Source organism: Gambusia affinis, linkage group LG05, assembly GCF_019740435.1.
Source record: "Gambusia affinis linkage group LG05, SWU_Gaff_1.0, whole genome shotgun sequence".
Lineage (NCBI taxonomy): Eukaryota > Metazoa > Chordata > Actinopteri > Cyprinodontiformes > Poeciliidae > Gambusia > Gambusia affinis.
In genome coordinates, this window is record NC_057872.1 from 12947024 (window position 1) to 12968735 (window position 21712).

At 42.6% G+C, this 21712-nt stretch overlaps 1 protein-coding gene across 3 annotated transcripts in view; it reads right to left on the reverse strand.

Moving 5' to 3' along the window:
- Nucleotides 1-21712, reverse strand: part of LOC122831184 (transcription factor HIVEP3) — a 47389-nt gene that overhangs the window by 10549 nt on the left and 15128 nt on the right. The window contains exons 2-7 of one of the 3 annotated variants that reach the window (XM_044117189.1): nucleotides 14030-14139; nucleotides 9566-9659; nucleotides 5244-7571; nucleotides 4468-4757; nucleotides 2349-4349; nucleotides 643-788 (exon numbers count right to left, since the gene is read on the reverse strand). In XM_044117189.1, coding sequence (XP_043973124.1) covers nucleotides 643-788; nucleotides 2349-4349; nucleotides 4468-4757; nucleotides 5244-7221 — 4415 coding nt within the window. In that variant the 5' untranslated portion in view covers nucleotides 7222-7571; nucleotides 9566-9659; nucleotides 14030-14139. The remainder of the gene's footprint in view (nucleotides 1-642; nucleotides 789-2348; nucleotides 4350-4467; nucleotides 4758-5243; nucleotides 7572-9565; nucleotides 9660-14029; nucleotides 14140-21712) is intronic. The other 2 variants (XM_044117188.1, XM_044117187.1) reach the window with 2 other exon arrangements.

Consider the following 21712-nt stretch of genomic DNA (forward strand, 5'->3'; position numbering starts at 1 on the left):
TGAGCAGCTTTCTGCATGTTGTCACAGGGATTTTTGATAATTCATCTCTGTTTAAAAGCTGTGAGACCCTGGAAGGCCTCTTTGCCATTGCCCTAATCTTTAGTTCCCTCCACAGATTCTCTACCAGATTCAAGTCAGGCTGGGCTGGTCCAAAATGTAAACATTATCTTCAGTAAGAAGAAGGATGATGGTAAAAAAAATAAAATAAAAAATAGATAGTAGAACATTTTAAAACTAAATCTGTCAGGGATATGAATGATTTTGGAGTGAACTGTTAATACTGAGTGTTTAAGCCTACATTCAGTTTTGTCTGAATTTTGACTGAATATTGACTGTCATGGATAAAAATATCATGCACTCTACACTCCCACACATACACACACTCAAAGCAGATGCACTGACACACAGCTCTCACTCCAACTCAACACATCTTAGAAGCAGAAATTCACGCCAGCAGTTAGAGCAAAAAGCTTGGCTACAGGTACAAACGAGGTCCGGTGGGCCGCAGTGCCTCTCTTCTGCTACTCTCATTCTCAACTCAGCTCGATATGATCCTTTTTTTTGTTTGCTTTTATTAGGAAGAACTTTTGTAATGATGAATGACCATGTTTCAAAATATATTCTAAAGACGGTTGCACCTACCCTCCTTCAAAGATTCGGACCAAACTAGCTTCGCCTTGCTTGGAGGTGGAAGGACCGTCCTCTTCCCTCGTCTCTTTGATATTCTCCTTCAAGTGCGTCTCCTCGTCCTTCATCTCAGGCAGGGTGCTGGGTGGGGCGTCTTGTACCTTGGTAAAATTAACCAAGGTTAATTTTAAAGAGCATAACGCAGTTCTAGTTCTAGCTCTGAGTAAATAAATACCACAATATTCACATTATAGAGTATATTGCAAAAAGTATAAACCTTTTCTCTTTTGTCTCCTTACAGCAGAGAGTCATTGTTTCTATATCAAGTCTCAAGTATCCAAGGGCCAAGTCCAAGTCAAGTTTCAAGGCTTTAGCTCTAAATCCAAGTCAAGTCTCCAGTCTCTGTTTTTATTTTATTTAATCTAATCCATAACATCTAAGCACACCTCTAACTCTGCATTATTGTAAGTTAGGATTCAAAACATGTAACGATTGTTCTTCGGCCTAAATATCTACATGAACACTTAATACTAATTTTAAGTCTTTTTTAACAATTATGTCTTAATATATTACTATTCATAATAAGATGTCTTTATAATGACTAAGTTAACATCTGTTTATCCCTTTGCTATTCCTTCCCTGCCTATTGTCCACACTTTTATTATGTATTCCACTAAATAGTTTAGTTTACTAAACAGTCCTTCACCTCGCTTTGAGCTGAATAATTTTTAATAATAGCAGAAAAAACACTTTCGACATCCACATTTAAAACCTTTGTTCTCAATTCAAAATAGTAAAGATGTTCAAATGTATTGTATAAATTATAAAACAATGAAAAGGTCATGGTGGTGTCAGCAATCAAAAACAGCAGAATTCCTCTTATTTACGTTTTTGCAGCCAGACATGTCCTTTGTATTGTTGCATTTGACAGGGAAAGAATGTTGGAGGTAAGTTAAGTTTATTTTGTCCTGAAATTATCTAGTTATTTAATACAGCTTCCAGTTAGAGAAACATTAATGTGCTCATAATTCTGAAACTACAGCTAGCATGAACAGCGACAGGCTTCATTTCAATCTTTATTACATGACTTTTTTAAAGTGCTACTAAGACTTGACTCTCACCCCAGGAGACCAGGTAAAGTCTCAAGTCTTTGGGGCAAGTCTGAAGGCGAGTCTAAAGTTTGAAGTCTTTTATTCAAACTCTGCCCCACAACCACAAATGTCAATATATTTTATTGGAATTTTCTGAATAAGAACAACACAAAATAGTGCATATTTATGATGAAGAAGACAATAGTACATCGTTGCTACTTTGAGTGCATTTTTATTCAACTCCCTAAGTAAATTCTTAGTAGAATCACTCTTTATTGCAATTGCAGCAGAACAGCTAGAGTTCTGCAGAGATTACATGACACATGGATTTACTAGTTTTCCTTTTAATTTTTAAACAGGTTACATCTAAGGCCAATGGTTTGCATTGGATGGATTTTATAAAGGGATACCAAAGTAAAGGGGATACTTGTTATTTTTCAGATCTTCTTTGTAAAAAGAAAATCTTGAACATCATGTTTGATTTTCCTTCCACTCTGCGCTACTTTGCACTGGTCTGTCATATGACGTCCAAAGACGTCCGCATTCAAGATTTTGTCTGACTGAATGTGAAAAACATCAGGAGTTATAAATCTGTCTTCAAGGCATTGTAATATGTGTGTTTGTGTTCACCTGTGAAACTTGTGGAGTTGTGCTGCTTTCAGGGACCGGTTCACCTCTGGCTGGTGCCGAAGCAGTGGCCATGGTGTATGTCTCAGAGCTGTGCTTTTGTTTAGAGCACAGCAGAGACAGAGCCACCTTAGTGCTGATGCCTGGCAGATTGGGGTTGTGTGCGCTGACACTCCATGTAGAATAAACTGAGGTATGTGGGTCTCTCTCAGCAGACGGGTTGGGTTTGACATACTTCAGGTAGCACCAGTTTACTGAGGTGGAAGTGTGTAGGCTAGGGTATGAAGGAGGGCTTGGCTTCTCAACCCCCACTTCTGGAGTTGGCACCTCTTCCTTTTTTGGATTTGTCTTCTCAGTTGATTTCTCCTTTCTTTCCCTTTCTCCTCTGTTATTTTTCCATGGGAGTTGTTCCTGCACCTCTTCTAATTTGACACTTGTGCCTTCTATTCTATTTGGTTGCCTTTTCTCTCTGTCATCTAGTGTCCTCCCTAAGTTTTTGCTTTCTTCTTGGCCTACCTTGGGTTCTACATCTTCTTCCTCTTCAACACTCTTCTGTTGCTCCTCCTCTTTTACTCTTTTCTGGTGACGCTTAGCTTCAGTGCTGAGCTCTAGACTAGCAGCAGGTGAAAGCATGCGTTTGCTTCCTCCAGGTCCCAGAGAACCATAGTCATCCTCGGACACTGAGGACAGCTCTTTTGAGAGGGACAGAGGGAGAAGGCTCTGGATGGATGGAGATGGAACTTTCAGATAGGATCCTTGCAGCTTGTCCCGTTCTGTTTGGGCCATGATGATCATAGCTGTGCAAGAAGTTGATTCCTGTGAGCGAGTGGAAGCCAGAATCTGGGAGAGTGTGGTATACATGGCACTGGCAAAAGTAGGTCTATGAGTTTGGAGCCGCACTGGCACTACAAGTGATACCACTGGTGTAAGCTGTGCCAGGCATGTGGCAATAACTGGTTGTTGTTGGTGGTATGAAATGGTTACCAGAGAGTGATGGGTCAGAGCTGATGACATGGAGGAGATGGATGACCTGGTCTCTGTAGAGGACGGAGGAGGAATGTGTTTGCCAAGACTTGGCTGAAAAGGAAAGGACAGAGGCTGACTACTTCTAACCCTTGAGGAACTCGGGAGAGGAACAAGGGGTGGGAGATGATGTAGTGGCATTCTCAACCGTTCTGGCAAGTGGATCTGTCCTGGGTGGGTCTGTATAGAAGATCCAGAGTGTGAATGTAAGACATCTCTGTGAAAGATGTGGGGAGGCAGAACCTCAGTTTTGGATGTAGTTATGGGGAGTAGTTGTGAAAGTTCACCTCTTTGAAAAATGTGTTGTCCTCTGTGTTGCAAAGGAAGCACATCATGAGAGAATGAGGACATTTGAGACTGCATTAACTGCTTTGGCTTCTCTGTGGCATCCAGACAGAAGTGGGGACTGACTTCAGTAGGGTAGACATAAGGCATGTTGGGGTGAGAAGGACCGGGCATTGGGCTTTGACTAATGTTACCCACCACCTCCTGCTCTGTTTCACCTAAAGTGGCCTGTTTTACCAGAAGAAACTTTCTCCTCTCTTTCCAGGAGGACGTAGACTGCTGAGAGGAAAGAGATCCGTAATCAAAGGATTTACTTCTTGTCTCTGAGATCTGTTCAGTTTGTTGAGGCTTAGGAGGGGCCTGCTCTGAAGCTGAACGCCTCATCTCCTTGTGGCTTTGGTTGTGTTGGTGAGAAGCAGATGGGACCATCAGCATCTGGGAGCTTTGACTGCCAGAACCCCAGACAACTGGCTCTGAACGTATTGTGTCCTCAAAGGAAGCAGAGAGGCTTGAGACATTGCTTTCTTGACTAGGGCTGCGAGGAAGAGATGAAGACTCAAAGCTGGACTCCCCAGAAGACTGAGCTGCTTCTGCTAAGCGGAGTCTTTTCTTCTTTGGTGGCAGCTTTTCTGCAGGTAGTTGAGCCAGAGTCTGGCTCCGCTGGGGCCACTGGAACTCCTCTGTTTTCTCGAGTTCCTGCAAAAGAACTACAAATTAACAAAGTCTCCTGGGTAAGCAAATATGTACAAAAGTCTTAAAATGTGCAGTCCAATTTGTGTAATTAGACTAGACTAAGGAGGAGAGTCTTGCATACCTTGGATGAAGATGCTTTCACTGGGGGTGAAACAGATGGCATGTTGGAATCAAGCTCCAAAGTGACAAATATCTCTGGCACTTGGATGTTTGGCTGACGGATGAGGCGGGATGTGGAGGGAGAGGGTTTTGGCTCAGGTTGTTGTGGCTGCGGATTCTCTCTGAGGTCTGGCTCCTGGCTTTCCATCGATATACTTTCTTGTTTTTCAAAAGAACTAGTGTGTTGGATGACAGAAACACCCTTCCTGTCCCGTTGCTGCTGTTGATTTGGCTCATTATGTAAAGTAACACCTAGAGGCAATGACCAGACAAAAGCATAGAAGGTAGTATCAACTTCAATGGCTCCAGGGTTATTAAATTTAAAAAAATTGCTGTATTCTACACTACTGTCTCATGTAATGGAACCTTTCCTTCCTGTTTTTTCAAGTTTGGAATAAATATGTACATGTAAATATTAAAATGTTGGTCCTGTATTTGACTCAGTCTATTTAGGTTCAGGCTGAACCGAACTAGATTAAGATGGGTCAAATACAAACCAATGCAATTGTAGGTCTTTAGACCCAGTACTCTGCATCTTGTAGATTTGTCCAACAGACTTGCATAAGACATAATTTTTAAATGAATTTTTCTTCTGTTATCAAGTTTTGCAGGAGCCTCCTAATGATCAGTGCATTAAAACTAAGTCTGTTTGAAGCAGGCCACATCTAAAAGATGCAGCACTTTGCCTCTGGAGAACAGAATTACCCAGTAATCTAATACAAGGATGCATAAACAAACCTGAGAGGCCTTGGCTGTGCTCTGGTCTGATTGGCACTGGAATGAGACCTTCAGAGCTGCCTGATATGGGTACAGTTCCAGGGCTGGGGGGATCCTCCTCGAGGCTCTCCTCTTTCCTCCTCTTCCTCACAGCCATGGCCAGTGCTCGGAACTTGGAGTGCATCAGCGGGGGACGATTCTCTCTGCATGGGCTACATGCATCAATGCCCTCTTGTTTTGGTCCTGGACATATTCTTCTGTGACCCTCATAGTCCTCACTGTGCTGAAAGCCAACACCACAAGATCTACATTCGAAAATGCTTTGACTCTTTTGCGGATGATGTGGTTGCTTGCCTGAATGAGTTCCTCTGGCTGAGGAAGATGAGGATGCAGGGCTGATCTCCTCCAACACCGACTCAGCACCCAGGGGTACCTCTATGGCAGGCTGGCGTCTGAGCATACGTTGTGCACCTCTCATCTCTGCAACCACTGCTTGCTGCTCATCAAATGACTGGCTAAGGCGATAACTTCTTGGAGACATGGTGCCCGAAGAGAGGGGCTCTACTTGGCTTGTGGTTGATGGCAATGAGTGGCTTCTGAGAAGAGGCACTGAAAGTTCCTGTGTACTCAATGGATCTGCCTCAGAGTTTTGGGGGTGCCTCAAACCGCTGGGACCAGCAGCTTCTATTTTTGGGTCAAATGTGTAGGGATCTTTGGGGATAATAAATTTGGGTGACTCCATACTACTTTTCCTGGAGATGGAGGAGCGTCTAGGCTTCACACTGTCAATCTCACTGGTGTCTACTACTGCTTCATTAATAGTAATGAGCTTGGTAATGTGTTCAATAACTTGAGTTTTGGGTACAGCAAAGGGAATGCTTTTGTCCTCGTTTCTTGATGATGAGGAATGTGAAGTAGGAAGCTGGTGCTGGTGGGGACTGCGCTGCTGTCCTCCAAGTCTTCCATACTTCCCTAGAATAATTTCTGCATAGGTTTTGGCACTGGAACTTGGAGGGCTGACTTGGGACAGGTCGGTACTGCCTGATCCAGAAAAGTAGCCAGACTCTGTGCTGCCCTTACTACCCGGGCCTAACGATGAAGATGATGTGGAGAGGGAAGAAGAGGGAGGGTCATCTGGTGAAGCCATGGGGCCCCGTTTCCTAAGTCTCAATGCCAGTCTTTGCTTGACAGCCTGAGAATCCTCAGGCCTTTGGCTCTCCTCAGAGCCTCCAAGCCGGTCTTTAGCCCCTTTCCTCTGCTGTCGAAGCATCTCTTTAGAAGAAGATTTTCTGCGCTGGCCAGTCTCATCTTCGGATTCAGTGCTTTCTCCCTCTGTGTGCTCTTCAGGGTCTTCTCCAATACTGCTACCCTCTGGTCCACTCAAACTGGGCTCATCTCGGCTGGAGGCCAGACCTACTTTAATGCGATGGGCGTGGGACTTGCGGTGCTTGTACAAATTGCTCTTGGTCTTGAAAGAAAAGCCACATGGAGCACAAGGATAGGGTCTTTCTCCTGTGTGGGAACGAATGTGTTTCTCAAGAACACTTGGCTTGGCACATGGACGACCACAATACGAACACACGTATTTCCCTGGCTTTTGAGGTTTCTTCTCCCCCTTTTTGGGAGAGCTGACACCTTCTAGAGCCTCATGACTGGAGTGAGATGGCCCCCCGTGACTATGCTCACCCTGGGTGGAGGACATAGTGGTGAGGGATGAGGATGAGGAGGAAGTTGCAGGGAAAAAACTGGCTCCAGAGGTACCAGGGGTTTCTGAATGCTGCCATGCTGCTGCTTGCTGCTGCTGTAACCGAAGCAGGTCGGTACGTTTGGGTTGACGATTTTGTAAGCGCCCCAAAGCTCTATGTACAGGACGAGGATTAGGAGGCTGCTGGGGTTGCTGAGGTGGACAAGACCCTAATGAAGACTCAGCTGTTGCATGGTGCGACTCTTGCCTTCCAGAGCGCTCCCCATTGGCCGGACGGCTGGGCTCAGCCTCCATAGAGTGGGGAGGAGACCTCACAGACACGTATCAAAGGGCTCTGTGAGCCTCATTGGTTTAATCGCATGGCAAAATAAGGTCAGAGGCGATGGAACATTGAGAGACTGAACTGTAAATCAAAAATGAGGACTTTTTTCAGAGAGGGCAGAGAGTTAATCCAAAGTTCCAGATGAGGCATCATTAAAAGGTGCCCTGGAGCTGCATTGACGCAAGTAAACATGAAAGTTCTTTCTGTGCAAAGCAGCTAAACTTCTCTCCAGCCACAGCCATTCTAGCAGTCCTCTTAGGGTGATGACCACATCTTCTTTGTTGATTGTTGAGAGTGGCAGCTGCTCAGCTTCTGGGTGGATCTAAAGAAATTAAAACATAAAGAAAAAATTGGTCACAAAAGAGGATATATATTAACGCTCTGTATTTTTTTTTTGTGATGTACTGACATAAATACTTTAGTCCTCTAAATAATCTAATCTGTAGTTCTAACTTGGCTAGCCAATTGCCAAAGTTAGAGGTGTTGTACCACACCTCTAACCTATTGACCAATGAAGATAGACACTAGACCCCACAGTGCTGATCATTCCTTCTCAGGCTCAATTCACAGTGGGAACATGTAATCTCCATGGAAAGACCCTGGCTGGGAATTAAGCGTGGGACTCAAACTCACTGTTAAGTGTGGTGGATGATCTATTATGAGTCTGTTTTTGTGGTAAATGGCATTGCAACCTTGTCACAGAGATAAAAGCCTGGCTTATCTATCAATTCCATGATTTAAGTCCTATGGAGAACTTGTGAAGTGGGATGAAGAGAAGAAACCACTAGAGAGAGAACCCAGAACTATTGATGATCTAGAACAGGGATGTCCAATTCCAGTCCTCAAGAGCTACTCTCCTGCAAATTTTAGATGTAACCCTTCTCAAAACACCTGAATCCAATGAATGTTTAGTTGCCAGGTCTAAAAGAGCTGAATTACATACTGATGAGGGAAATCAACCATTTTAGTCAGGTATATGGGAGAATTATTGAATTGGACTGTGTAGCACTGTTTTTTTTTTCTAGAGCAATATATGGATGTCATTTATTAAAAATTTCATTTGTAAAACAGTATCAGGAAGTGCCATTTAGTTTGATAGAGGAAAAGCAATCCTAAGCCAATCAAGTCAATATTTATGGAATGTAGTATTTCAAAACATCATAGTGATCTGGACAAATGTACACAACAACATGCCATATAAATATTTCAGAATCTTCATTGAAGTTATAGAAAACCTTATGACAAAAATTTTGAACTGCTGCTTACAGAAGGTATTTCAAGAGTACCATGGTATCACATCTGACCAAAGAGCAGTCCACACTGTGGGGGTCAGAGAAGCCTGAGGTCCACCAGGCAGCATCCACAGCATGGGCACTTACAGTCATACAGCCAAGGCCCCAGTATGAGAGCAAGAAGTCAAAACAAATGTTGCAAATTCTACCTATGCTTATCTGATCTGGCAGCAAAGCAGAGAGGGGTAAATGGTGTAGATTGTTCTCCAGGCTTAAAACTTTCAAAAACTTGGGGAGAGAGTGTTTCAGTGTCAGCTCCCTCCCCACGCTCACTGCCCCCAGGCTATGTCAGGATCCCAGGAAAACCTTTTATCAAGATGGATCTATTGTAATATTTCCCATTTAGACACTACTAGAAAGCTGTGTTTATGAGGAGCTAAGAATAGCTGATCACAGACTCAGAGATGAGGGTGGAGTGAAATCTTATTCTTTATCAAGATCTATGTTCTGTAATATTTCCCTCTCTACCCCCCAATTGCAACAAAGGCTGTACTCAGGCTACACTCAAGACACAGGATTCTTGTACTGCAGCCAGTAAAAGCACACTGGGGGGAAAGCACAGAGCCAATCATAACATTTTCAGTTAGCAGCGATGCTTGACTGCTGACAGACTCTCAGCACGGGCTCATCCAGAGTATCATTCACTATCTATGACATCGACACCGTCTTCAACCCCCTAACCCTGTCACACTCTGGAGATGAGCGCTCGGTAAAAGGAGGACGCCCTGTGTGTTCTCTTCATAGCTGCATATCTCTGCAGCGGGGGAAACAGGCAGGCAGAGCAAACGCAGACAAAAATCTGCACAGATTTTCTGGAAAATATTAGAGAGAAGCAGGTGGTGGAGGAAAAGAAACAGAGGTGGGAAGTGATGAGACAGTGGCTAAATAATCAGACCCAAGAGATGACTGCGGCTTACGGTGCCAGCGGTGTCAGTGCGGTAATGACAGCTTTTTATAATGACAAAAACACAGCACAGTCAGCCTTCATTAGAGACGGTGGAAAAAAAAAGAGGAAAAGAATCACCTTTCCTTTTGGCAACAACTTGACAGATTCTTGCCTCGGTCGCCACGTTTCCCACATTTCGGATAAGGGCCAATCATCTGTCCAGCTTGTGTTTCTTTAAAGCAGAGAAGTCTTTCATTACAGCGGATTTCCAGCAACAACACTGGGCCATTACGCAGCACAACAAACCGAAACACCATTAAATTTCACTTCTGTTTTCATTTTTCCCTCCTCCACAGTTTGATGGCTGCTGCAGCTGTTTCTATCCTGGGATGTTTGAACCAACAGGGAGACGTTATTCTGCTGGACTATGAGAACTGCATCAGGAAGAAGTTGACGTAAACCCAAAAAATATCTAAAGGGGATTTTTAAGCGTACACCACAAATTAGCAAAAACAGCAGATAAACATTAGCAAAATGAGCAAACCGGGAATTGGGCAGTGCTGCGTGTCTAGAGAGGGAAACAGATTATTGGACATCAGTCCTGAATAGTTGATTCAGGAGCATTGATGCATGTAAATAGAAAATGTTTTAAAAGAATTGTGGAGAGCTGTGCCTAAAGCATCTGTCACTGACCAGATGTGGCTGGTGTGGGCTGTTTAACAGAACCTAAGGGTGTGTTTTCCAATTCTGGCATGAAAATAATCAGTGGTGCCTTTCATACTTCCCCTACTCTCTGCAGCTATTCTCCTGAACAGTAGACATCACCACAAAAATCTGCCTGTTTTCTATAAGTGATAGAAGAAGAAACTATAGGAAACACACTCCCACTAAACAACACAGATTGCCTTTATAAGACCTAGTTGAAGTGGATTTTAAAACCATGTAGCATTTTCCAAAAAAATAAAAAAATTCTTTCTGTAGTTGTATTCAACCAAACATGCTGCTTTCAGCCTCCACCATGCTCACTCTTCCTTTCAAGCCACTGCAAATCAATTGGTTGGAACAAATTCATCCTTCAGACAAATGTTTGACAGAAGATAGAGATTGTGACTAGGCTGATTTCAGTACATTAACATAGGTTAACCTAATCACTGCAGCACACACTCACAGATAATCTACAACAAAATGTGTCTAGGCAGTTGAGAATTTGATATACTGTGGTATACTCTTTGGAAGGCTTGCCAGTATTGTCCAGACCTCACACAAAGAAAAGGAAAAGTGCTGGTAGAGAAACCAAGTGGGTGAAAATGAGAAAAAAAAAATGGTCCGGATATAAATAGAAGAGAGAAGACAAAGAGAACAACACACACTCGTTCTTCCAATCCTCTGTAACAAATGTCTCAGTTCACATAGTTGTTATCAGAGGTTAGGTTTAATGATCTCAGGACTGGCTGTTGATGCAGCCCTTAAACAGGGCAATTAGAAGATTTTTAAGACGGTTTGGGAAGAGCACTGCTTTCATTATTCATCGAAGTCTAGACTGCGAGGTCGGAGCGAGGAAGCACAGTCAGAGCAGTGCCAGGAGGATGAGCGAAAGGAATGCCAGAGACAGCCTACTTTAAGACAAAGCACACACACCCATATGCGCACACAAAGTGTAGAGCAGAGGTGCAACCGGAACGAAATGCACCGAAAGCCCTTGAATCTACCTCAGTAAACCCGATCAGCCGATGCCCTGAGGTGACTTACCCTGATTTCAGTCAGGGGGTTTCCTTTCTCACAGATCTCATTCCACATAGAAGACATCCTAACAATGGTTCCTGTTACGCACAACAACACCACAACGTGCCGTCTTCAATGATTCGCTTATGCCTAAAAATGAAATTAGATTATGACACACAAGTCTTCTGTTACTGGTGCGGGTGGGGAAAGGGCGTTCCTGCTTCTATTTTTAGGCCAAGGTGTGAGGGGGGAGAATAATCCAGCTGTTCCACAGATTTAAATCTATTTCATGTTAATTCAGAGTTACGGCGTCGAAGCTTGTTAAGTGATCTGTTGTGCAAACTAGTTTCCGGTGTCTCCGCCCGAAATGTGACTAATGACTCGTCGGCAGAGACGGGAAGACGGAGCGAAAGGAGGCACGTGTGCAGGGTGAGCATGCATGCGCAAAGCTCTGTCTGCAGAAACGGGCTGTGATGCAGTCACCCAAGGGAGCCCCTGACACACGGAGGAGCTCACACTTCATCTCCCTTCTACGCGTGTGTCATCGTGCACGTCAAACGCCGTCTCCCGCCATCATGTTTACTGGATCTAGCGAATCTCCTCGCTCATCTCTAACTGTAAAATCCCACAAAGCATTTAGCTCTGCTCAGACTCTAAATTAGCATTACAGCAGTTTTACAATTAAATTTGCTAAATGTTTTTTGAAACTGTTTGACAGAGACTTAATTTGGAGTTGGTTCAGACTGAGATTAGGTCAGGAGAAGCCAGGGTGGTGCATCTCTCATTTAATTGTGCAGCTGTATTGCTTACCAACATTTATTCCTATTTAATTTTTTATACACAACATTAAATTGTTTTAATAATGCGCTCATAGAGCGGTCACTTCACAATAAAAGTAGAAATCAACCGATCAAGATTTTGCTTTCTGGTTTCCTTTGTAGTCTTCCTTCCTTACTCAGCTTTTTGTCTTTCTAAATACTAAAACACAAGAAGGGGAAAGTTTGTTACAGGTTGGTTGACAGATGAAGTTGTTTTGAATCCAAAATTAAATGGAAGACTTACAAGAGTAATCCAACTTATTCGTCAAAGCATATTTCCCCAACCCCTGCCTGATTTTTATTACATGCAAAAATTGCATCAAACATTCATGCAGTTGAGTGAAGTGTTTATAGTCAGGGAAATTGTTAGTGTTCTTGGTTTTAATGGATTTATTAATTAGGGGACATAAAAAAATATATTATTTTATTATTTGATCAATTAAAATATCCAATCAAGAGGAAGTTAGAGCTGTGTTTCTGGTGGGCCTATTGTTGCATATTTAATTTAAAGGTACGATCAATAAATTTGAAACTAAAATGTTTTTGTGTTTATTATTTTTTTAATAAATCAGCAAAATAAACAAGCTGCACAAACACACTCTGCTTCTCTTCCTCTCCTACTGGCGGTAACCTGCTGCAAGTTCCCATGGAAACCATTCCTACTCTGAAGCAACGGGCAGATGGAGAGGGAGCTGGAGGTCTAAATTTATCTCCCAGCATCCTCTCTGACTACAGACGCACACTGGCAGCAGGAAGTAAGGTGGGGAACCGCTTTGCCTCGGCGTGCGACGGCAAGCTGGCATGACCCCTGACTTTGGCCTCTCCCTCTGAGCAACGACAGAACCACAGTGCCAAGTAAGCAGTTCAGTGCTCAATACTGTACAGGTTGCTCCGCAGCATTCCCAAGCTGAAAGGCAGTCTGAAAGTTAAATCGCACCCACTCTGCGCAGAGCTCTCGGTCAAACCCAGACACTGAAACCCAAACGGTTCCACAGAAACAAAACCAGGCCAGAAAACCCCAAACACCAAGGCTCACACCCACCCAGGGTTATCACTGCGTCTGACTAACCCCACATACCAGAGCCCTCGCTCACAGCCGCTCGGCTCTAGTCTGGGATCGCGCTGTGTTTGCTGTGCCTCTGAGGCCAGAGGACATGGAGAGGGATTTCGCAGAGCTCTGATAAGACTGGCACCTCTCAACCGTCGCCGGGCTCGCTCTGACGAATAACACAACTCTGTGCAGTTGCAGGTAAACAGGTCTCATTCAGGAAGGAGCGGAACGTGGGTAAAAACATGAGAGGCTCTCCATCGCCACTTTGTTGACATACACACAAAATTAAAAGTGGTAGGTGCTCCGTCCTCCTATTTGCGGATGCGGGTGCCTTAAAACATAATTGAGAAAAGTTGCAAAAAAATAAAAATAAATTAAAGCGCCATTTTCCAAACACTAAATGTCTATGGACATCTTTTTTTAAGGCTGGCCAAAAACTTTTCTGGGCAAATTATTTTCCACTAACTAAAGGCGTTAAAAGTCAGACTTGGTTAGTCCATTTGCTCAATTCCAGTGATCCTCGATCCACATACAGACATCAGCACAGGTCTTTTGGTTGACATCTCTTCACCTTCCACTTCCCATCACGAAACTGCCCCCATCAATGTTGTATTCTCAATCAATATTAAATTAATCAATATCCTTATCAATATTAAGGAAACCTTTGCTCTGGGGATTAAAAACATTAAGGAAACACAAATCAATCGCATAACACATGCATAGTCCAGGAACGTTCCCTAAAATCGTAGCAGGCTATAAATTTGCACCCATACCCAGCAGAAACAGTAACCTGGTGACTCCTATTTGAAAAGCTGCACTGAGATCACTGCTGAAACTCTTAATTATCCTAATTAACTTTTGTATAAACCTAAAAAATTTCTACTCCCCTTTTTTTTCTCTTTTGGAAAATATGAGCCGTTCCAGTTTCAAGATGCATTATGCAAATATGAAAAAAAAGGGAAAAGAAATCGAATGAGAGGGGCGCAGAGTGAGACAGAGAGTTTAGATTACCTGACAGAGCAGACCGGTCTTCCCCCTCAGAGACGCTTCACAAGCACTGTGAGACAAGCAGGGCGAGCCAGAGAGTGCGAGCGGATATGACTGCTTGAGTGGGTGTGTTGCTGAGAGGAGAGAGAGGCAACAAAAAAAAGGAGTGATGGAGAAAGACGGAGAGAGGAAGACACTGAATGAATGTTTCTACTGTATAAATATGCAGGGAGGAGGAAGATGTCTCAGCGAGAAGAAGAAGCTTCGTGTGAGAGGACTGCCGAGGGTCTGAGAAAAAAAAATCCCCTCATTTCCAAATTACTGCAGTACTATTATCATTTACCGTTAGCACTCATACGGGCCAGGATCGTCTACAAACACATTTCACAGCTGTGGCATGCTGCTGCTCACAGACAAGATTACAAACAGGTTCTCGCACGGGGTTTTCCCCCTGCAACACATGACGAGGAAGGCACTTCCTTGCGAGTCATCATCACCTCCTTATCAGCAAACTCGTCCTTACTCTGTGGCAGTGAAACGAAAGAAAAACTCTGGAGCCCCCTGCCAAAGTGACAAAACATTCATCATGCGCGCAAAGAAGGCTCCCGGTCTCATCCAGCGCGCCGCATCTGTAAATGAATTCCAGAGCGGGATCGGCTCAGACGATTACACAGGAGCCCCCGGGCCGGGCCTACCAGCTCTGCGTCGCCACGGAGAGCGAGGGAAACAGAAAGAGAGGGAGAGGGAGAATTGAGAATGAGCGGAGGTCCTGCTGTTCCATAGAGATTTGCCTCACTGGCAGAGAGCGCAGGAAGTGTGAGTCACACGTTCTAAAATAAACGCGCTCAGCACAGTGTCGAGCCGGCACTCGAAATGAGCGGATGGCTGGGCCGCTGATCAGAAGGCAGGCAGAGGGGAGCATGAATCCATGCAGGCCGGCAACACGTGGTGGCCGTGTGGGACTCACAGCCAGGAGATGGGGATGAGTCAGGAGGAGGCCATGATCCTCTCCTGCTCTAATTGGGTCTTTTTTTCATGCCCGTCAGCCTCCTTGTTTGCTTTTCCTTTCAAACGTCCCATTTTCGTGCTTCCTTCACCCTTTCCCCGAGTGATCCTTGTATTAACTACATGCGTCTTCTATTCTTATCTGTGCTTTGTGTTTCCCTCTGCTTTATTTTGCCACAGTCAATAGGAGTGTTGTTCAGAACTTGGTGATTACCCCCGGCTCAGTGCAGCTGACGGCTGTAGATGGGGTTGTGCCGGCCTGATGCTGCCGGCTTTGCAGGCCCAGGCGCTGTATTGTGTCTGCCTGAATGTGCTCATTGTCACCCTTTACAGCACACACCTTCCATGCCGTACTTCCCTGTCAGGGACCTTCAGCCATCCGTCATCCCTTTGTCCACTGTTCCTCAGACCGAGGGTTTCTGACGGGAAGATGTCCGGAGGTGGAAGATGGGGGAACAGAACTGTCACTGTGGCGCTGATTGACAGGGAAGTTGCTCAGCACAGATGTTAAGAATACTGAGGCCAAGCCTGGACATCTAATATAGATGTGAGTTGCCCAAAAGCTCTACAACAACCGGAAATGGTACCGATACGGTTCAATAACGATTACGGCTCCGATACCAACGTGGCTCTTCTATCTGATATCAAGTTTATATTAAAGCTGATTTTATCTGGAAAATTTCAGTCGGTCAGCGTTGCACATAAAATGTATATAAACAAATGTTTTGAGAATGGGTGGTGCTGATTCGTCCTTTCACCGTGTCGTCACACTTATGCAGTTTTAGTCAACCCAACATTTTTGGGTAGACAATATTTCTTTCTACCGCAAGATGTTTAGTAATAACTGCGAGCCAATTCGTAACAACCAGTTGTATGCTTCATACCACTTTGACAACCAGTAATTTAATTACATTTTCTGTCTTCTATACGTAGTCTGCTGTAAGGAAAGGTGGTTGCAAAGATTTAGTTTTGATCATTGATCCTAATCTTTGATGCAGTGCTGGTGTTACACTTTTCAGTTACGCTTTAAAAAGTTTGTGTATGTTGCACAAACATTTAATAGCCTCACCTTTTTAAAATCAAAATCAAATATTTTATTGAGCTGTTTGGTACAACTATTTTTCAGTGTCATACATCTTTACTCATCCATGATCATCAATTCATGGCAGAAAAGATTGTTACAGAGAAGCAATCTGCATGTACCGACTCTTTAGACCCTTTTTAACTCCTAACATGTAAACGTTTTGAGGGTGACACTAAGACGTTACCCAACATTTACATTCCCATTAAGCTACAAAGTTGATAGCAGATACTTTAGTTATTAAAAAGTAGCAGTCCCTTCCACCCCTCTTTAGTCTCACCAACAGATTTAGCAGCTCTGTAACACAAATCTTTTTTATAATCTAAAAGGATCATTCTCGTAAATGCCATGTTTAATTCAAAAATATTAATTCCACAAGGACATTAAACTCTACTATTATTTTAAAATATTAATATCACGGGCACAAACAGACAAAAATAAATGTCTCAAAGAAAACGTTCCAGACAGGAAAGTTTCAGCAGATATTTAAATTCTGATATCGGACTTGGATATCTCCTGGAGTGGAGCATCTTTAACAGGGGAAGTGATGTTCAAAATAGGAAGTGCAGCGATTGTGAAGGTGTGAAAACACTGAGTACATTATTCTATAAGTGTAGAGCAGCTCAGACTTACAGTATATGCAAAGCCTTTACAGTAAATGGAAACAAGGACTCCCCTGTGTGGCACAGTCACATGAGGAAATTGCATTACTTCTCCACACATGTCATAATGTAAGTAGAAGGAACACCTAAAATGCAAACATCATGCTTTATAAGAAACTTTGTGCTGTTTTGGAGCAGCCGCAGACTGTAATTTGGACCAAATGAGTGGTTTACGCATTTACAGACAACCGTGCACATGACATATTTTTGGACTTTCACCCTGTAAATTGCAGACAGTGGCAGTGAAGTGGGAAAATATCTCAGCATTCAGAAAAAACTCTCCCTGTCCAGAGGCTGGATTATTTCAGACGTGTGGTTTTCCAATAAAGTGACCCATTCTCTTCATAAGACTGTGGCGTTATGGTAGAAATGAGATCCATTTAAAGAGCGACCCTACCCAGTGTGTACGAGGCTCGCAGTATTATACCTGTTTGTATTTACCAAAAAAACAACAACAAAAAAAACAACCCTAAAAATAAGAAAACTCTAAACTTGGAGAGAAGCAGCTGATAATAATTTGGGAACAGGATGTTAGACCCCCAAGTCCGCTCACTCCTCAAGGAAATGTACATTTACTCCATCATCTGTCTTGTTTGTCTCCTAACAAAAGTCATTAAGGCATATTTTGCAGACTTTAATCTCTATTGTTTTTACTTTTAAATACAGAACCACAATCAGCAGCAGAAGTATTGAGGCATTTCACAAACAGTTGTGTAATTCTGCAGCTGTCGGTTTTCATTATTCCAACGCAGCTCTGAATTAGTGGAAGATGGGAATACGGCAACCATCGTATCTAGGTTTGCTTCAAGTTGGTTACTGGGAGTTTGCCAAAAACAGTGGAAAATTTAGAGAAGTTAGTTAAAAAAAAATAAAAATCACGTAGACTTATTCACTAAATTTAGCACAATGCAATTCACAGCAAACAGTACATTTTTCACAGATGTTGAAGTTCTGATTATATTTCGAAGAAAAGAACTTGTTGTTTTCCTTCAGTCTCTTCTCACTAACTAATCTGACTTTATGCTTTGGACAGTTATCCATTTGAAAAAAACTATTTGAGTCCAAGCTTTAATTTTAAACATAACATTCTGTGATGTTTCTAATGGTTTCTTCCTCTCTGAGCGGCTTTCAAGCCCATGTTGTTTTAGTGCGAATAATGACACCCTTTTACCATTTTCAGCCAATATCTCCACACGGTCTTTAGGTTTTCTTCCAGGATCACAGAACTGTCTCCTTCATGAAAAGCATAGCAGCTGGACACTTCAATACCCTTTATACTTAAACAATATTGGAGGCATTTTTGTCATATCTTTGCTTACATCTACATTTAAGAATTGCAGAGATGGATTTAACTACGTCTAAACGGAGAATTTTGGAGGGTCAACTTTGAACTTTAAAGAGGCCAAATTAAAGAAAGAAGGAAAAGTTAAAACAGAGATTCCTGTCAGAGACACTTGATCCCCTTTTGGACGGTTCAATACTCGGCACGAGTGGTATGCAAACGAACTAAAAGAGTGACAAAGCACACGGGGGGGGGGATAATTATAGAAAGAGGAACTGACATTTTCACATTTTCAGAAGCTGTCCTCCTTGTGCTCACAGGTTTCACTGATGCGTGGACGTCAAGACCACAGAGCATGCTCTCCCACGCAGCTTACTGTACACGTTGTTCACAGTCGGCTGCTTTGTATTTAGCTTTTCCTCTGTCACGGTGCGAACAAAAGAATGGGCTTGCTGCAACACCGTGATGAGAGAAGTGCATTCACTTCACTGAATAAATATGGAAAGAAACAAAAGCTCTGTTGGTATGAGCTATCTTTTGAAAATATTCAATATCATTCAATCTTTCACTACACCGTGTTCCAAATTATTATGCAAATTGGATTTAAGTCTCATAAAGATAAAAATTTTTGTTGTACTATTAAATTTATAGATGGTATTGTGTGTCAGGGCTCTTTGAATCACTGTAATTAATTTCAGAGAGCTGGGTTGATGAGTTTGTCTGGTGAGCTCAATTAAAGGAAATCTACTTAAGAAGGCAGATTTCTTAAGTAGATTTAGACATGTGTTAACCTGTAACTTAGTCTGTTAAAATGATTTTTGATTGAAATAGCTTTTGATTTTAGCACATGTGACCACTTAATGCTGCACATTCAAAGAATGACCATAAAATGTTTAGAAAATTTGCTGTGCATAATAATTTGGAACAGTGCATTTTGAGTTTTTTATTTTTGAAAAAAATACTGTTCTCATGGGGAACTTTGTTCAGTAAAGTTTTATTTATACTGTAATAGTTCATGACTTGAAAGTTATACTGACCATCATTTGCATTGACCATTTAAGAAAATCTGAGAAAATATCACTTGCATAATAATTTGGAACAAGGTGAATGAATTAAGTTTTCGTGCAGATTGTTGCAAACAGGTAACAGAGTTTAAAATAACAAACCATTCTCGGTAATTGAAACCTTGCATTCTCATGCTGGTCAGTGGACTCCCGTCTTTGTCTTATAACAGCAATCACTTCTGCACAGTTATTTTTACTTTTGCTGAAGTTATCATTTCTCTGTGAAGTCACCCTTGTGGATTCCTCCCACATGATGGGAAAACCAGCGATAGTTCCTCTTTTTTTCTGCAGCTGTTCTGCGCAAAAGCCACAACAGGTTCACCCTTCTGCCTTCATGCATGACCCCGGCGCCGTGACTTATTGCCTCATCTCGGTAACCTGCCGCGATGTTAATTCAAGTTGTCACTGCTTGAACTGCTGCCTGCACAAACAAAGATGTAACGGCGAGTCAACATGTGAAAGCCTGGCCTGAGAGCGTTCAAATACGACAACCGAGCCCACAGAACATATCAACACGGCCTCCTTCTGATTGCAGAGTTTACTCAAAACTGGACTGGTCCAAGTAATTGCCACCTGCAGTAACAAACAACTCAATTTAAATAGCGTACATTTAAAGTTTACTCTGCCTCCTCCACGTCAAGCCCCTGCTCCCTGTTGTGCTTGGTGCCATGCCGCATTAGCGGCCTGTCAGCAGAGACTCTCCTGGAGCATCAATGCCTCGTCAGCTCTCTTTTCGAAGCCGATTCATAAATACACACAGCACTTGCTGTTTTGTTTATGCATTCACTTGACTGGAAGTGGCGGTGAGTGTGAATACAAAGACAAAGGAGGAGTGTGAGAAAAAGTAGCAACACAAGAAGAAAAACAAACTGTCTGCATATGTACAAGAGAAACTCTGAGACAAGACAGAAAAGTTTCACTAATAAAATCTCATGATCTCTGTAATGGCTCTCACTTGTGCCATTTGAAACACGTGTGCCTTGGCACATTAGAAAAGCATTGGGTAGTTCATTAATACACAGTTGTCAAGGTATAAACAAACTGCACCATAATAATACAATTCTGTACAAATGTGATCCTAAAGCTAGGTTCACAGGGTGGGGTAGTAAAACAACAATAATGTCTATTGTGACCAACAGGTGATCAATATTGATAGAAAATATGTTTCAAAGAATGTTGATCACTTCACTGAACACTGATCCAGAATCGCAAGGCATTCTGGGTGATGTACAGTAGACTAAGCATGGTAGGTTAAGCAACCAACCAAGCAATCATTTGATCCAGGTGTGTTAAATCATGGACAGAACTAAAACATGCAGGATGCCGGCCCTCGAGGACCCACTTTGGGCATTACTTCAAAGTGATACTAAAATATGTTATAGGCTAAATTATCAACAAGTGATATCAAAACAGAGGCGAATGCTAGTGTTAGCCAAGGGCTTTAGCAAGCTGCTCAACGCAGAAATATTCCCAGCCAAAGCATGATGTAAATTTACTGAAGACATAATATTTAGAAACAAGTGATGGTTGAAACTATGGTTAAGTTGTCATATCGACAGAACATTACAGCTTTTGAAAAGTTGTTGGGAAAGCACAGTAGGACTGTGCTGCAGAAACTCTGGTTGGGAAGAAATATTTGTCGCTGTCAAGAAAAACAGGTATTGCAAAACTCCATGCAAAACCATATGCAAGGCTTCTCACTTGAAGCCAACAAAGGGAATTTTCCAGGCTATTTGATGGGTGAATCACCAAATAGCACCAGGCTATACTACATGCTATTTTACTGAAGCACATGTAGATTTTAAAACTGAATTTGCAGGACTCTGTGATGACCTAATATAATAGAAGGTGGTTAGGTAAAGGATACTTATAGGACCTAAATAATCACACTGTTCTAGCTGTGGTCACCTTATTTTTTACATCAACAGTTCTCACTTGCAGAGACAGTTTTACTGTACTGTAAACACAAGGTTTGTGAGGTCACGATAAGAGCCAAATTTTGCTGTATGCTTATAATAACACACTCTTAGTGACAGCCAGACAACCCCCCCTGTTTCTGCACCATGATTCCAGTCTGCTTGAACTGCATCACACAAGACAGTAGAGTGGAGATTATTTGTGACTGCCTAACTTTTCATGCCTATATTAAAAACATGGAAACCCCCAATGTGCCGGCACTGTAACTAAAGTATGACCCAAGCTACTGCAACCAACTGGTCCACTTTGAATTAGCAGATTTACAAAAACGTGTCAACAACTGCTCCATTTGTCTCCGGGAGGCGAAGTATTACTCGCCAAAGAGACAGGACCACACTTAACTATACTGACTTATTTAAACATGTTATTGAGAATTATTGTTACTTCTTAGAGAGGGTGATAGAAATCACAGTGTTTTAAACACAGTCTCATAGGGAATTATATGCTGACCAACAAAACCATAATGTAAAATGACAAACTGTGCTCTTGGTTATCAAGCACAAAAGGTCATTTGACCTATATTAGGAATTGTGGCATGCCTTTGTCCAGTTGTAATCGCCTTGAAAAGATCTGATCTAGGAGAAACAAAACCTCCCCGAAACACAGGCACTCCCTCTGCTCCTTCCTCTGCTACCA